The 18,406-nt window shown below is 39.8% G+C and overlaps 1 protein-coding gene across 4 annotated transcripts in view; it reads left to right on the top strand.

Moving 5' to 3' along the window:
* mdy (diacylglycerol O-acyltransferase) overlaps positions 1-18,406 on the top strand; it is a 98,097-nt gene that overhangs the window by 20,997 nt on the left and 58,694 nt on the right. For all 4 annotated transcript variants that reach the window (XM_071671792.1, XM_071671790.1, XM_071671791.1 and 1 more), the window contains 2 exons: positions 15,509-15,637; positions 16,451-16,545. In XM_071671792.1, coding sequence (XP_071527893.1) covers positions 15,509-15,637; positions 16,451-16,545 — 224 coding nt within the window. The remainder of the gene's footprint in view (positions 1-15,508; positions 15,638-16,450; positions 16,546-18,406) is intronic.

The following is an 18,406-nucleotide window of genomic DNA, read 5'->3' as shown; positions in this document are numbered from 1 at the left end:
GCAGACACTTTCACTGTTGCTGCTTGGTTGGGAGCACGCCTGCCAAGGTCGGACAAACGTCTTATATTCGCACTGTTTTGACCGATAAAAAAAAAAGATTAGTCTTTGGAATTCGCTTTCATAAGATGATGAGAAACTGAGGTAACATTTTCTTTAGGAAGTAAACTTCATACAAAGTAAACCTATATGAAAGGAAGTATGGGTGGCCGTTGAGCGGTCGTAATTGCAAATTTATCGGCGGTTTTTGGGTAGTTGTCCGTCTCCTTCGTGGAGAATCGAAACAGTGATATGAAAGTTATCTTCATGCCTTTAGTGACGTAATTCAGATAAATACACAAGACTGTACGTGTACGTGTTCTGTATAATGTGGCCGACATTTGGATAAATTACGTATTGTTCTCTTGTTATAGCTTTGTAAGCGAAATATATTCGCTACTTTGTATCAAGCTTTCCAGTTGTTAAATTTTTCCCATTACGTTGAGATCATGGTAAGGGATGTGTTCTTGCAGAACATGACCAGAGCTGAGGAATTGTGTCTGGTGTGCTAAGATATTCCAAAAGCCATTTTTAAGGTAGCTTTCAGTTACCGAGTTAATGTTTTTAATTTTTTTCTTAATTTCTTTAATATGTCGACTTACTGGTGTAGTGTCATGAACGTATATATATATATATATATATATATATATATATATATATATATATATATATATATATATATATATATATATATATTTCTTTCAAACTATTTGCCATTTCCCGCATTAGCGAGGTAGCGTTAAGAACAGAGGACTGGGCCTTTGAGGGAATATCCTCACCTGGTCCCCTTCTCTGTTCCTTCTTTTGGAAAATTAAAAAAAAAAAAAAAAAAAACGAGAGGGGAGGATTTCCAGCCCCCCGCTCCCTTCCCTTTTAGTCGCCTTCTACGACACGCAGGGAATACGTGGGAAGTATTCTTTCTCCCCTATCCCCAGGGATAATATATATATATATATATATATATATATATATATATATATATATATATATATATATATATTTTTTTTTTTTTTTTATTTATTTATTATACTTTGTCGCTGTCTCCCGCGTTTGCGAGGTAGCGCAAGGAAACAGACGAAAGAAATGGCCCCCCCCCCATACACATGTATATACATACGTCCACACACGCAAATATACATACCTACACAGCTTTCCATGGTTTACCCCAGACGCTTCACATGCCTTGATTCAATCCACTGACAGCACGTCAACCCCGGTATACCACATCGCTCCAATTCACTCTATTCCTTGCCCTCCTTTCACCCTCCTGCATGTTCAGGCCCCGATCACACAAAATCTTTTTCACTCCATCTTTCCACCTCAAATTTGGTCTCCCTCTTCTCCTCGTTCCCTCCACCTCCGACACATATATCCTCATGGTCAATCTTTCCTCACTCATCCTCTCCATGTGCCCAAACCATTTCAAAACGCCCTCTTCTGCTCTCTCAACCACGCTCTTTTTATTTCCACACATCTCTCTTACCCTTACGTTACTCACTCGATCAAACCACCTCACACCACACATTGTCCTCAAACATCTCATTTCCAGCACATCCATCCTCCTGCGCACAACTCTATCCATAGCCCACGCCTCGCAACCTTACAACATTGTTGGAACCACTATTCCTTCAAACATACCCATTTTTGCTTTCCGAGATAATGTTCTCGACTTCCACACATTCTTCAAGGCCCCCAGAATTTTCGCCCCCTCCCCCACCCTATGATCCACTTCCGCTTCCATGGTTCCATCCGCTGCCAGATCCACTCCCAGATATCTAAACCACTTCACTTCCTCCAGTTTTTCTCCATTCAAACTCACCTCCCAATTGACTTGACCCTCAACCCTACTGTACCTAATAACCTTGCTCTTATTCACATTTACTCTTAACTTTCTTCTTCCACACACTTTACCAAACTCAGTCACCAGCTTCTGCAGTTTCTCACATGAATCAGCCACCAGCGCTGTATCATCAGCGAACAACAACTGACTCACTTCCCAAGCTCTCTCATCCCCAACAGACTTCATACTTGCCCCTCTTTCCAAAACTCTTGCATTTACCTCCCTAACAACCCCATCCATAAACAAATTAAACAACCATGGAGACATCACACACCCCTGCCGCAAAGCTACATTCACTGAGAACCAATCACTTTCCTCTCTTCCTACACGTACACATGCCTTACATCCTCGATAAAAATTTTCACTGCTTCTAACAACTTTCCTCCCACACCATATATTCTTAATACCTTCCACAGAGCATCTCTATCAACTCTATCATATGCCTTCTCCAGATCCATAAATGCTACATACAAATCCATTTGCTTTTCTAAGTATTTCTCACATACATTCTTCAAAGCAAACACCTGATCCACACATCCTCTACCACTTCTGAAACCACACTGCTCTTCCCCAATCTGATGCTCTGTACATGCCTTCACCCTCTCAATCAATACCCTCCCATATAATTTACCAGGAATACTCAACAAACTTATACCTCTGTAATTTGAGCACTCACTCTTATCCCCTTTGCCTTTGTACAATGGCACTATGCACGCATTCCGCCAATCCTCAGGCACCTCACCATGAGTCATACATACATTAAATAACCTTACCAACCAGTCAACAATACAGTCACCCCCTTTTTTAATAAATTCCACTGCAATACCATCCAAACCTGCTGCCTTGCCGGCTTTCATCTTCCGCAAAGCTTTCACTACCTCTTCTCTGTTTACCAAATCATTTTCCCTAACCCTCTCACTTTGCACACCACCTCGACCAAAACACCCTATATCTGCCACTCTATCATATATATATATATATATATATATATATATATATATATATATATATATATATATATATATATATATAACGAGGTAGCGCAAAGAAACAGGCGAAAGAATGGCCCAACCCACCCACATACACATGTATATACATACACGTCCACACACGCACATATACATATATACACATGTACATAATTCATACTTGCTGCCTTTATTCATTCCCGTCGCCACCCTGTCACACATGAAATGACAACCCCCTCCACCTGCACGCGCGCGAGGTAGCGCTAGGAAAAGACAACAAAGGTCACATTCGTTCACACTCAGTCTGCCATGTGTAATGCACCGAGACCACAGCTCCTTTTCCACATCCAGGCCCCACAAAACTTTCCATGGTTTACCACAGACGCTTCACATCCCCTGGTTCAATCCATTGACAGCACGTCGACTCCGTTATACCATATCGTTCCAATTCCGTCTATTCCTTGCACGCTCTTCACCCTCCTGTATGTTCAGGCCCCGATCGCTCAAAACCTTTTTCACTCCATCCTTCCACCTCCATATAATAGCATATTGAGCGGTCATGTGTAAACCTTGGAGGTTCTGTAGGGCCTGGCTGGGAAGTTTTGATTTTGGTGCATCATTCACATAGGAGAAGTGTTCATCAATTAGGTAAATGCTTCTCGTTTTTTTTTTTCGTTCCTTATTTCACGCCACAATAACGGGTTTGCCTGATCCTCGCGGCACAGCGAAGCAAACTTTGACGATATTCTGCTGTTATTATTCACTGAAATAATAAACGACAATCTCTACACGTGATAGTATAGTTACAACTTTAAGTGACCATATGAATCACACACACACACACACACACACACACACACACACACATATATATATATATATATATATATATATATATATATATATATATATATATATATATATATATATATAAATGTATATGCCTGGGAACAGGGGAGAAAGAATACTTCCCACGTATTCCGTGTGTGTCGTAGAAGGCGACTAAAGGGGGAGGGAGCGGGGGGGTGCTGGAAATCCTCCCTTCTCGTTTTTAATTTTCCGAAAGAAGGAACAGAAAAGTGGGCCAAGTGAGGATATTCCCTCGGAGGAATATATATATTCAAATGATTTGAAAATATTTTTTCGAGGAAAAGATATTTCAGTTGCAAAAGTTAGCGCCATGTTATGTATTTTCTAATATGTATGTACATATGTATAATACTGCGGTGCACAAGGCATTGGAGGCGCTGCGCACCAGTTGCCAGGCACTGTTCTGGAAAAATATCCACGGCTTCCACTCGTTCCTGGCAGACAGTTATAAAGCTCATGTGGAAAACTAAATCAACTTTATTCATAGGGGAAGGTGGTATCAGTCCTCGGTAGACTTTTTCCTGGTGGGAACAGTAATCTGGATTTTGGTTGGTGTCCAGCACTTCCCTCGGCATTCCACCGTTGAGGGAGTGAATTGGTGATTCTTCTGATGCGACCCTTATTTCCCCACACCTTCACTCTCCTCACTCCCTATGTACAGGGTTTTTCCCTACCCACACCAGTAGGCGTTCAATGTCTCATAAAGTGAAAGCCGTGCTTGTAACGCCCAGGTATGGCCGAGTATACAGCAACCATAATAAACATCTGCCCTTGCTCATTTCTAGTAAACCTTACTCGAATCAACACAGTGTACAATCGCATGAAGGAAAATTAGTATTGGTAGATGAATTTCTGCATCGTGTAATAGGTAATTGGCCTAGTGTGTTGTGGTGACCTTGTGTTGTGTGTGGGGCAACACACCCTAGCCTGAGACGGTGTTTGTCTCGGGTTGCGATGGAGAAGCCCTACCCTGGTGCAACAGCCTCGCTGGTTAGCTAACATGTGGGGACGGAGGTGACCTGCCACCTGCAGGTCAAGTGTCTCTATCGCTCATGTATGGGAGGGAGGCTGGCACACCACCAAGGGAACAACCTACTGCCGTTGGGGGAATGGGAGGGAGGTTGACACACAACCTACTGCCGTTGGGGGAATGTGGAAGTGATTGCCATGGGGAGGGTATGTGAGGTGGAGGACTTGTGGGTAGGGAGGACTGAAGGTATAGAGAAGGAAGGTTTGGCGGGGCGCGGGTTGAGGGTGGGGACATAAAGAGCGTATGCGAATGGTGAACATGGGAAGGAGAGAGGGGATTAAGGGGGGGGGGGTGGGAGCGGGGGATTAGAGTCCTGTACCGTAGCTATTACACTACGGACGGTACACTACGGCAGCTTACACTGGTGAGGCATGTGTAGCTAGCCGTGTGTCCCGGTACATGTATGGTGTAACTGGTTTTATTTTGATATTTGCTCGATTCTGTACGCGAGGCAAGGAATAAACCCGACGAACCCGCAGTAAAATGCCCAAAACAAATCCGGGATCCAGAACTGGATTAAACGGTTATCTAAAGGATCCAGAACTGGGATGAAAGATCACCTAAGGGATCCAGAACTGGCAAACACGGTCATCTGTAGGATCCAGAACTGAGATAAACAAGTCATCTAAGGGATCCAAAACCGGGATAAACAGGTCATCTAAGGGATGGAGAGGGTGTACTGATGGGATAAACCCGAGGGATCTGAAAGGTCAAGAGATATCCAAAGGATTCAGAAGGGGAATAACAGAGATTGCACTACTTTGAAGCGGGTTCTTTGGCGACCCTGCCCTCTGTTTCGTGAAATGACTATTACAGAGCCTCGTTTATAACATGATTTTTCACTGACGATGTCACCTAGAGTAGGCGGAGTCTGGTAGAATTAGGGAAGAATTCTACCTCCGTATTCCCTGCGTGTCGGAGGAAGCGACTAATGGAGGGAAGGGGGACACCTTCCTTTTTTGCGTTTCAATTTCTAAAAGATGGAACAGATGGAGCCAAGCGGGGACTGCTCATCCTTCTCGAAGGCTGAGGCTTGGGTGTCTCGATGTATGTGGATATAGCCAAGATGAGGGGAAAAGAGATATGGGTGGTATGTTCGAGGAAAGAGACCTGTATGTTCTGGCTCGAAGTGAAGCAAAGCTCAAAGGGAAAGGGAAAGAATGGTTTGAAAGTGTACTCGGGAGAAAAGTTAGGGGTTAATGAGAGGATGAAAGGTAAGGAAGGGGTGGCACTACTGCGAAAGCACGAGTTGTGGGAGTTTGTGAGAGTGTAAAGGAGTTTTAGAATAATGAGGGAAAATAAAAGTGGGTTGCGAGAGATGGGGGATTATTAATGCTTATGCACCTGGCCATGAGAAGAAAGATCATTAGAAGCAAGTGTTTTGGGAACAGCTGAGTCAGCGTGTCATTTGTGATGCAAGAAACCGGGTATCAGTGAAGGGTAGTTTAAATGCGAAGGTAATTAATGTGGCAGTTGAGGGTTTATTTGGGAGCATGGGGTGTTAACGTTCCGACAATTTCAAAAATGCTTTAATGGATCACGCTTTAGTAATGTATATGAATGCTGAAACAGAATGGAAAAATATAGGTAACTTCAGTTTTCCATTCATCGGCTCTCTCTGCCAACAAATTGAAAAAAGAAGCGGCTGTTTTGACATTAGCCAGGCCTATTGGCTTGATATTGGGAAAAAAAAGCGAGTTACCTGTCCTGGTACTTGAAATATGCGAACGAAGCCTAGCCGAATAGAGTGAGAAACCTTGTCTGGAAATGTATTATGCTGCAGTAGATTCACATTTTTAAATTCTTTCGGGGTTATGAAGAGTTGTCAATATATTAGCTGATAAAAATAATTCAGTGATTGAGCCTTTACTTTTGCTATGAATAATAAAGAAAATTTTGAACATGTAAAGGCAGGATTATTTGAGGTCTCATTAAATAATTTGAAGACATTGGTTAACCGTGTGTGTTGGAAGTAATTCTTTATTCTTGCTGCTTGTCAGATTTGATAGGATTTTTATATTGTTCCCATAGATAGGAGTATACCTTATGACTAACTCACAAGTAAGATCAGAGTTACATAGGTACATAGACCCAAGGTCCAATCGAGATGGTCTGGCCATAACACTACGAAAAAAGATCTTGTAAGCAGTAGAAGAAAAGGATAGCAAAGCAAGGGCTCCCTCCCCGCTCTCCACTCCCTCCAGCACACGCCGGCAGGAAAACAAATAGAGGAAAATACCTTGCAGGATTAATAAGCCTTAAGGAAATTTCATGTAGAAACCAGGCCAGCAGTAAAACCAGGGTACTTGACAAGCAGTGATCCGGCTTATCTAAAAAAAAAAGAAAAAAAAAAAAAATAAGAATAACTCAGTTGTGTGACGACATTTTGGAAGTTGGGTGATTGTACGCAATATTTTCCCTTGCCAACTTAAATATCTTAATTACGAATAATAAACACTGGAGGGCAACCGACTTCCGTTACGACACTTCATTTGAATCCCTCAAGAAGATTATTATTGTTTGACTGAGGGATTGCTGTTCTGAACGAAATAGCTCACAGCCTATCTGATATTACAAGCTTAGGAAAGTTGTATTTGATAACTGTACGGGTACAGTATTAGAACGACTGACTGACTGCCTTGGCATAGTGAACCTCTACTCAAGCAGATTGTTTTTCCTTATCTCTGTCGCTTTTCTGTAAGATGAATGGGATATGATGATGTAAAACTTATAATGCCATCATGCCGGTGGAGTATAATGATAAACGACATAGACTATGTGTCGGCAAATATTGTTTTACCTTGTGTATCTTTTCCTGCAGGTCAATTTTTTTTCTTAAGGTTGAATCGATGATCATGCCAGCAAACCCCAGCAGATAGGCAAGGTTGAATTGATGATGTCAGAAAACCCCAGCAGATAGGCAAGGTTATATTGATGATGTCAGAAAACCCCAGCCGATAGGCAACGTTGAATTGATGTCAGAAATCCCCAGCAGATAGGCAAGGTTAGATTGATGATCTCGGAAAGCTCCAGCAGATAGGAACCTAGGATACATTCATTGCCCGGTAGATGATAGGAGCTTGAAATGGGTGACGTGCATGTGTCCCAGCCCCCAGGTGCCTGAAGATCAATATGTTAGGGCTTGAGTTACCCTCCTTGAGTCGTAAGGCTTCACTAGTCCTTGATGATCCCAAGGAAATTCCCCCCCCCCCCCCTTCCACCCTCTCTCTCTCTCTCTCTCTCTCTCTCTCTCTCTCTCTCTCTCTCTCTCTCTCTCTCTCTCTCTCTCTCCTGCATTCATGCATTTGTATCATTCATGCAGGTGCATGGATATGCAGTAGACATATGAATGACTCGATGAATGTAGATGAATATACATAAGCACAGTATATAGGCACAGACATACATATATGCTCAGCATAAATCTACATAACATACATGTGCACGCATACACTTGGTACGCTCAAGATAACGTACATCTAGTCAAGTGCATTGGCATTCATAACCTCTGAATATGACTATGTATGCCCGCTAGCATCCACACACCAGAACACATGGCCACATACTCCCCAAACATTATTCATACGTGTACTCACTATATTCGTCTCTCAGAATTTATTCATTCCTTTCTTCGCTTGAAGTCATGACAATAGCAAATTTTTGCATTTTTGTTAGTTTTTGTGGCTGTTAACAGAATCATTGCAACGAGTGCGAGCAGAAAAATATTCTAGCCATAAGATGTAGTGAGCTGAGGCTCCGTGCATCGTTAGTTTGTTGTATAACTTTTTCATTTACTTGAAATCACTTATTCTGTCTCTTGCATGCATGTTTTCTTCTTCTTGGCATATTCAGGCCCTGATCACTTGACATCTTTTTCACTCCTTTCCATCTCCAATTTTGTCTCTCCCTTCTCTTTTTTCCCCTCCCCCACTGACAAATGTATTCTTCATCAACCTCTCCTCACTCATTTTCTCCCATGTCCAAACCATTGAAGCACACCTTCTTCAGCTCTCAACCACACTCTTCTTATCACACCTCTCTCCTATCATTTGCTTCTACTAGCATTTACTCTCAACTTCGTCCTTTCACACGATCTCCCGAACATGGTCTCCAACTTTTGCAGTTTCTTACTCGAATTCGCCACCAGTGCTGTGTTATCAGCGAACAACATGACGTACTTTCCAGGCTACCTAGCCCCATACAAACTGCATACTCGCTCCTTTCTCTAAGACCTTTCCAATTACCCACTTCACCAACATATTCATAAACAAATTAAACAGCCATGGTGACAACACACTCCAGCCGCAGACCAACCTTCACATAGAACCACTCACTCTATTCCTACTCGTACACATTCCTTACACCCTTGTTAAAAACTTTTTCACTGCTTCTAGAGGCTTTTCTTTCAAACTGTGTTCTCTGCTACTCCTGAAATCACATTGTCCTCCCAATATATATATATATATATATATATATATATATATATATATATATATATATATATATATATATATTATCCCTTTGGATAGGGAAGACAAAATACTTCCCTCGTATTCCCTGCTAGTCGTAAAAGGCGACCAAAAGGGAAGGGAGCTGGAAATCCTCCCCTCCAGATTTTACTTTTACAAAAGAAGGAACAGATAAGGGGGCCAAGTGAGGATTTTCCCTCATAGGCTCAGTCCTTTGTTCTTAATCCCACTTCGCTAACGCGGGAAATAGCGATATGTATGAAACTAGTGACCACCCGAATGGAGGTCGGGTGCGTTAAGCCTGGCAACATGCGTATCATAAGATTTATTGTGTTGACAAGAAAGGGAAGTTTACAAATTTTATCGACGATAAATGGATAGCTTTATTGTTGATAATTGGGCGGTAGTTCAAGACACTTTTTTTCTCCTTTTCATATATTGGAGTAACATTTGCTAGTTTCCAGTAAGTTGGCACCTGACCATCCGATAGAGATTTGTTGAATATTTTTATGGGGTAAATCAGCTGTCTTTTGACATCTTAAAAATCTTGGAGCTGTCGTCTGGGCCGTTGGACTTATTAGGATTTGATTGGTCCATGTATTTAAAGTACTTTCAGTATTTCACATTTCGTTTACTGTGTGAACGTCAAGTTTTTTCCAGTTAGTACTGCAATTTTCGTGTCAAATGTTTTCAAAATTTGCTCGTCTGTAGTCTGGGATCAAGAGTCTTGTCATTTGTTTCATAATGTAAATATATCTTTAATCAAATCGTGATCGCTGTTTTTACAAACTCCTACTTCGCTAGAGTTGTCACTGGTGAGGACAAGATCAAGAATGTTTATAGCTCTAGTTGGTTTTTTAATCAAGTTCTAGAAAAGCGTCTTAAATCAGTTCCATTAGTCTCGTTCGCTCTCTGGTACTGGTTAACGTGTTCCATTTTCTGTAGACTGTTGAAGTCTCTTACTATCATAACCTTTACAGTTCAGTATAGTTTTGATTTCATTCTATAGCAACTTATCGTAGTCTTTTTGCTTAGGAGGTCTGTAAATAACCTCAAGAGGTAGTTTACTCTTGAACTTGTCGGTAATGTCAGTGTTGAGTCGAAAGTGAGTGTCTGCTTATCTTAATACCACTTAGATTGTTATCACTGTAAATCAAAACTCCACCACCTACCCTGTACAAGCCATCTTTCGTGAATAGTGTTTATCCGGGTATTGTTAACTCGGCGATTAAACGTTTATTCTTAGAGTTTACCCAGGTTTCTGATATTGCAATAATGCTCATTTTTTCATTAACTGCATAGGGTATAAGTTCATCGCGTTTCGTAATAATGCTCCGGGCATTTGTGTATATTAAACTTATTTTCCTTAGAGTTAATTTGTGGATTGAATTTGCTTTTTTTTTTTTTTACTGCCGGTATACATGTTTGATTTAACACTTAATCTCTGGGTGTGCAGCAGCGGGAGAGACGGGTCTTCATCTGATTTGGGTTCGCTGTTTAGAAAGGCATCCTGGCTGCGGAAAAGTGGATTATGACATTGGGCGAGTCAATTCTGACATACTGCTCTTGGCTAATATTCCTTAGAGCTTCATCTGTTGACATGTAATAGTTGGTTGTTGCTTGACTGCTGCTCTGTGATTTTACTGTCGCTTTATAACTTTATAACTGCAATGCCTTACTTTGACCCCGCACTGAACCCTACCAGCATTGGTTCTAAAAGTTACCTGAGAGTTGACCTGCACCTGTGCTAACCCACTACTGAACTGAATACAATATTCGAAATGGGAACATACACGTTACTTGTAAAGAGTAAGGATAAAATTTGTAGACGTAGATTTAATTGCCCTATCTATTTCATCCATTTTTTTTATTTCTTAACTGCTGTGCAATATTTACTTGGCTTTAGATCGCCAGAGATTAACACCCAAGTCTGTTTCCTTTTGTAGTTTAACAGAATTCTTACTGTAGCTTGCCTTTTCATTTTTACTACCGACATGTAAAACTTTGCCCTTCTCGATATTCATTTAATACTTATGAGATCAGTCCATCAGTTCGTCTACGGCTGTTTGAAGCTGCAGAACTTTGTTGTAGATCTGTTTCCCTGCATACTGTCATTGCAAGTTTCCATATCTTGCAATGCATCCCATTGTCAGTATCACTGATATGTATGAGATAGAGAACTGGTCCGAAGGCTGATCCTTGTGGTACACCACTTGTTATGTTTAACCATTGAGACGTGACCAATAATCATAACTTTATTTATAGCCAGTTAACCAATTTGCTAATGACCGTAGTGCAACCCCATTTCTACCATGTGACTTTAGTTATTAACATTTGATGTGGAACTTTATCAAATGCTTTTTGAGAATCTAGATAGATAGTATCAACTGCTTTACTTTCATCGTTATATCGTTAAAGAAATGAAGCAGATTTTCAGACATGAACGAGTTCATCGAAAACCATGTTGCATATGATTTATCAGGGGGTGGTCCTCTAGATTGCTTACAATCTTATCAACAATAGACATTAAGCTGATCAGATGATAATTTCTAGGTAATGACTTATTACCTTTTTTTTGAAAGTGGGTGTTACATTAGCAAGCTTCCATTCCTGTGGTACTTTCCCTGTATCGACTGATTTACAGAAGGGTTTAAGTATCTCATTTTTTGCCCCTCTTATTGTCCTCGGATAAATCTTATTTGTGCCTGCTGTTTTATTGAACTTTATTTCATTTAATGTTGATACTATATCTTCATCACTTAAATCCACATGTTGCAAAATGTTTTCTGTTATCACTGGAGCTGAATTCAGGACCAGCAGTATCTTCGGTTACAAATACAGATGTGGAAAGTCATTGAAAATCTTTGCCATGTCTTTCTTGTTGTTAACCAAATAACCGTTTTCAGTTGTAAATGGGCTGCTATTTTATGTATCTTTATTTCATTTATTGTTGATACTACATCTTCAACACATATCCATGTGTTCAAATTGTTTTCCTCTCTTAGTATTGGACCTGGATTCAGAACATGAGCAGTATCTTCAGTAGTAAATATAGATGCAAAGATATCATTCAGAATCTTTGCCATGTCTTTGTTGTCAACCAAAACTCCATTTTCAGTTGTCAGTGGGCCACTTGACTGTGATAACTTTCTTGCTTTTTTCAGTGATATGGTCTTTATACTGACATTGATGTATAAGTCTCCTAGTCTCTCAATGCAGACTTTCATCATTTGCTTTATCAAGCTGGCTATTGGTATCTTTGAGCGTTTATGTACTGCCTGTTTAGACAACAGAACTTATTTGTCATTGTTTCACATTTCGACTTAATATTGGAAAAAGACCATCTACTACAAGTTGGCACAAATGATCCCCTCACTTTGAATGTTTTGCTGAAACTCTTTAAGCTGCAACATTATTGTTTTCATTTATGATATCAACCCAAGTGTTCCTATCAAGAACAATGTAAAGATCTTTAAAATCTGCAAATCTAAAATTTTGTTTTTCTTTTCTTTATACTTCTTATGATTAGCATTACAGGCAGTGTTAAAAGTTAACTCGAAAGTAATTCGCCAGTGATCACTTGTTCTAAACATTTTGACTTCAACATTAACATAATCCTCATGTGTAGTTAGAACATTTGATATATTCTCATTGCATGTAGGTGTATCAACTTATTGTATGGGGGCACAGTCAAGCAGATTTAGATAAAACCAATGCTCTTAGCTACTGAAGAGAGATTCTCTCTACTTAGATAATGGTATGTTAGAATGTCTTGCTTTGATTAAATGGCTTTCAATGCTAATTTCTGCTCTCTGATAATATAGTCTTTCTTCTACTTCTGGTGTATCTTCTGGGGGCATATAAACTAATCCTATTATTATTTTCTTTTGAAATTTATCTTTGATTTCTATAAAAATGAAGCTGATATCAACAGCATGAATAAGATTTAACAAAGAGCAAGACACCAGCGCTTATTTTATTTATCCTATCACTGTTAGATATAGTGTACCTAGAGATGGTGTATTCAGCGAGGAAATCTCTCTAATATCTAGCCATGATTCCGAAATATCAGTTACGTGTATATTATAATATCCTTCCAATACTGTCTCTAACTCTGAAATTTTTTAGGTATGCTCCATATGTTAACATGGGATATTCTAATACATGACCGAGACACTTTTTCTTTAGTATGTATACATGTAACAAAGGTAGAAGGGGGCCTGCCTCTGTGAACAAAATCCTATCCTCAACTTAAACTGTCCCATCCTGGTCGCTACTTGCCTTGTTTCCTGCTTTCATTTGGAAATTGATCTTGTGCTTTTGTATTCTGTCTTTTCCCTGACCTGCCTCGTTCCCAAATGGCGGTGTCAGCTAATGCATCATGACATGTACCCCATTGGCTTGTCCCCCACTGCCACCTGTGAAGTGACCTCTACTCTCTGAGAATTGACTACAAGGTGTTCTATCCTGCAGTGTTCTCTACCTTCCATGTTTCTATCCTGCATCAGGTGTTTGACCACTAGGTTACCTATCCTGCCATGTCCCCTCTTATCCTGAATCCCCTCTTCCTGTTTTTGTATGCTCCAAGTACTCAGTTTATGTCTGTTGAAAAAAAGACTAATATTCTTGTCTAACACTCTGCCAATATGGGCTTTCAAGTGGAGTCTGTCCTTGGAAAAGAGGCTTCTATCTTGGTTGAAATGATCCCATAAATCTATAAAAAAGAAACATTCCTCCTCCCTACAGAGAGCCTCAATTCTTCAGTTTATCTTCAACATTCTACCAAGGGTAGATGGATTTATGTCATATCTGGGCTTCAGTCCCGATATAACTAACTTTCTACGGTTTTTGAATTTGCAGAACTTTTTTTTTTTTTTTTTTTTTTTTTTTTTTTTTTAGATCCTGTACTTTCTCTAAAATTTCTCCTGATTACCCTTTGACTTTATTGTTTGTCCTTGCCTGGACAACAAACATTGTATGGGAGTGTTTGAGACAATGTCATCAAACCTCCCAGAATACCTTCCAATTTAGCACCATGAAAGCATAGTTTCTTCTCTTCCCCTAAACACAGAAATCCTGGTCCTGAACCCTTTCTAAGGAATCCCCAACCAAAATGATGCTCTGATCATTCTGTACTTTGTCTTCCAGTAAACTAAATGTATTCCAAGTCAGAATCTCCATTTCTTAACCTCTGCTAGTCAGTAAACCTTCTTAGTTGCCTGGAAGGAATATCAGTCATTTAACTTCATCTCCACAACAACCAGTCTATCTTCTAAGTTCTCTACCTTATTTGTCTCCAATGATTTGTGCTCCTGTATATTGACTATTTTTGCAGTAAGGTGGCCTGCTTCACTTTGCCACTTATCCTAACGTCTAGTTTTTCTAATGTCTCACTGTTCTTCCTAATTTTTAAATGCAATTTTTTAGCAAAGTACAGAACAAATTAGAGATAAACTTACCTTCATCCTTAATGAGCAAGTCCTGGAGTAAGCACCATTCTCCACATCACAACGGTGAACTAGGAACTCGGAAGCACATCCACTCACATCAGAGGTTAGGGGACAACTGTACATGGAATTGGATGCCTCCAGCAGGTGACTGCAAGTGTGTTGTATATGGTCTGGTAAACGGCAGAGTAGCGTGTCAGGAAGCAACTACTGGTAGCTCGGACAGTGTTTCCTCATTCTTTAAACTTATTTTAACAACTCGGGCTGGTCAGTAGCCATCCAAACAGCAATGGGTAAGGTATATAATTTTTTGCACTACTCAGACAGCAAAGAAAATATTTATAGATAATGTAGATATGTTTATATGGAGAGTACATATAGATGTATGTAAATAGTGGAATAGACATTATAATGTATATGTATATTTATATAGAGAGTACATATAGATGTATGTAAATAAGGGAATAAACATAATTGGGCATTATTGCATGGTAAGATGGGTGTATATTACAGTTTGTATATTACAGTTTTAGGGATGTATTGTATGCCTGACAGTGTTACATCCTCAACATGTATTAATTTGATAATCTCAGCATGCATATAAATAATGTGTTATTGTATTGGTATATACTTAAAATGAAGATTTTTGTAAATTTATCAAAAATTACCACCCTAAGGGCACATGAAATATCCAGAGTAGCCACTGTCAAAGGATTAAATGCAGATAAATTAGAGAGCTTTATGACTATAACAGTTGATGAAAAAGAAATTGATTGGTCATGTGATTTTATGAGTGTATTGTTTAAGCACATCAGAAATCGGGGAAGTAATTACAATTTCTCCAACAGGATTCACGAGCCAAGGGATTCTCTCTTCTCCTGGTCTTCTGGATTTGACCGTTATGAGGGCTTCATCAATTGGGGAGGCCTTATCCTTTTACTGGGTGGTTTCCGTCTATTCCTCGAGAATGTCATCAAGTGAGAAGCTCCATTCTGAAAATAATTATCAACTATATATTCCTCTCCACTTTCATGATGTTTCTACCTTCAGTACTTGTTTCACTGCATGATCTCTTACTTTGGAGAAATATATCATTCTACACATGAAAACTCGCTAGATTAACTTTTTTTTTTCATGAAAGTTCCTCTTATGATTTGTATTATTTTATATTGATTTCACCTTGCCATAATGGATATTCTTTTGTTTTTGAAAATTGGAAGATGAATAGGTATAATACATCACCTGTACAAGAACAATTGTTCAAATTTTCCTATGCCGTATGTATTTCATTTATACATATGTAATAGTAGATAACAGGTAGTGAATATTATTTTCAGATGCCATTATGTTGAGGAATTTGAAAATTACCTTTTTTTAAAGTATAGCACTATTAATCACTTTGATGAAACTGTGATAGTTTTATACTGTTTGGTTACATTGTTATGATCGAGTGGAACTTTTTTATTGTAAGTAGAAGTGTTACAGTGTCTGTGTCTAGTGGAATTGAAAATATAGCTTAGTTTTCATCAGTATTACATGAACTGAGTAAACCTAGAGTTTTTGGATTGCTCCAGTGTATATAGTGTCTTACAGTTTTCAGATATGAATTTGGCCATCTGTACCAGGGAGAGAATCTATGGGTTTTCATGTCTCTGTGATTCTAACAAGTAGGGTGATTAAGCTAACTGTTTGACAGATCTGACATCTTATTAAATTCTTTTCACTAACCACTTATTATGCATGTAGTTGTGCAGGTGGTGCTATTTTTGTACAGGGGAATCGTCTTGCAGATATGGTGTTCGAATCAACCCAGTATCATGGCTTCTTTGGGTAAAACATGAACATGAAACAGATTATTACTATCACACACCATTATTTCTTTTAGGTAAGTTTTAAAAAGTATAGAATCCAGATGCTAAAAGGTGATGTAAAGACCAAACTGTGCTCAGCAGTTCTGTATTGGTCAAAGGGAAAGTAACATTATTAAGTATAAGACATGTAGGCCCATCATATCCAAATTATAACTACACAAAGAGATGCAAAAAAATAGTCAAAACTATGGCTAGACTATCAATTAAATGTTGACACATGAATCAGTGGTTAGTGGGATAATTGAACTTGATCAATGGCTTGCTGATAATTAGGCTATCAGTCACTGACCTCTGGATTTATGGATGATTCATGTGTGGTGGGGTGGCGACAGGAATGGATGAAGGCAGCAAGTATGGATATCTACATGTGTATATATGTGTATGTCTCTGTATAAGTTGAAATATATAGGTATGTTTATGTGCGTGTGTGGACGTGTATATATATGCATGTGTATGTGGGTGGGTTGCGCCATTCTTTTGTCTGTTTTCTTGTGCTGCCTCGCTAATGCAGGCGACTGCGACAAAGTATAATAAAATTTATTTATTTTTTTTTTTTTTTTTTTTTTTTTACTTTGTCGCTGTCTCCCGCGTTTGCGAGGTAGCGCAAGGAAACAGACGAAAGAAATGGCCCAACCCCCCCCATACACATGTATATACATACGTCCACACACGCAAATATACATACCTACACAGCTTTCCATGGTTTACCCCAGACGCTTCACATGCCTTGATTCAATCCACTGACAGCACGTCAACCCCGGTATACCACATCGCTCCAATTCACTCTATTCCTTGCCCTCCTTTCACCCTCCTGCATGTTCAGGCCCCGATCACACAAAATCTTTTTCACTCCATCTTTCCACCTCCAATTTGGTCTCCCTCTTCTCCTCGTTCCCTCCACCTCCGACACATATATCCTCTTGGTCAATCTTTCCTCACTCATTCTCTCCATGTGCCCAAACCACTTCAAAACACCCTCTTCTGCTCTCTCAACCACGCTCTTTTTATTTCCACACATCTCTCTTACCCTTACGTTACTCACTCGATCAAACCACCTCACACCACACATTCTCCTCAAACATCTCATTTCCAGCACATCCATCCTCCTGCGCACAACTCTATCCATAGCCCACGCCTCGCAACCATACAACATTGTTGGAACCACTATTCCTTCAAACATACCCATTTTTGCTTTCCGAGATAATGTTCTCGACTTCCACACATTCTTCAAGGCTCCCAGGATTTTCGCCCCCTCCCCCACCCTATGATCCACTTCCGCTTCCATGGTTCCATCCGCTGCCAGATCCACTCCCAGATATCTAAAACACTTCACTTCCTCCAGTTTTGCTCCATTCAAACTTACCTCGCAATTGACTTGACCCTCAACCCTACTGTACCTAATAACCTTGCTCTTATTCACATTTACTCTTAACTTTCTTTCACACACTTTACCAAACTCAGTCACCAGCTTCTGCAGTTTCTCACATGAATCAGCCACCAGCGCTGTATCATCAGCAAACAACAACTGACTCACTTCCCAAGCTCTCTCATCCCCAACAGACTTCATACTTGCCCCTCTTTCCAAAACTCTTGCATTTACCTCCCTAACAACCCCTTCCATAAACAAATTAAACAACCATGGAGACATCACACACCCCTGCCACAAACCTACATTCACTGAGAACCAATCACTTTCCTCTCTTCCTACACGTACACATGCCTTACATCCTCGATAAAAACTTTTCACTGCTTCTAACAACTTGCCTCCCACACCATATATTCTTAATACTTTCCACAGAGCATCTCTATCAACTCTATCATATGCCTTCTCCAGATCCAAAAATGCTACATACAAATCCATTTGCTTTTCTAATT

Source organism: Panulirus ornatus, chromosome 17 (genome assembly GCF_036320965.1).
Source record: "Panulirus ornatus isolate Po-2019 chromosome 17, ASM3632096v1, whole genome shotgun sequence".
Classification (NCBI taxonomy): domain Eukaryota; kingdom Metazoa; phylum Arthropoda; class Malacostraca; order Decapoda; family Palinuridae; genus Panulirus; species Panulirus ornatus.
The sequence above is the reverse complement of the archived record's forward strand: the minus strand, read 5'-3'. Positions and strand labels throughout refer to the sequence as shown.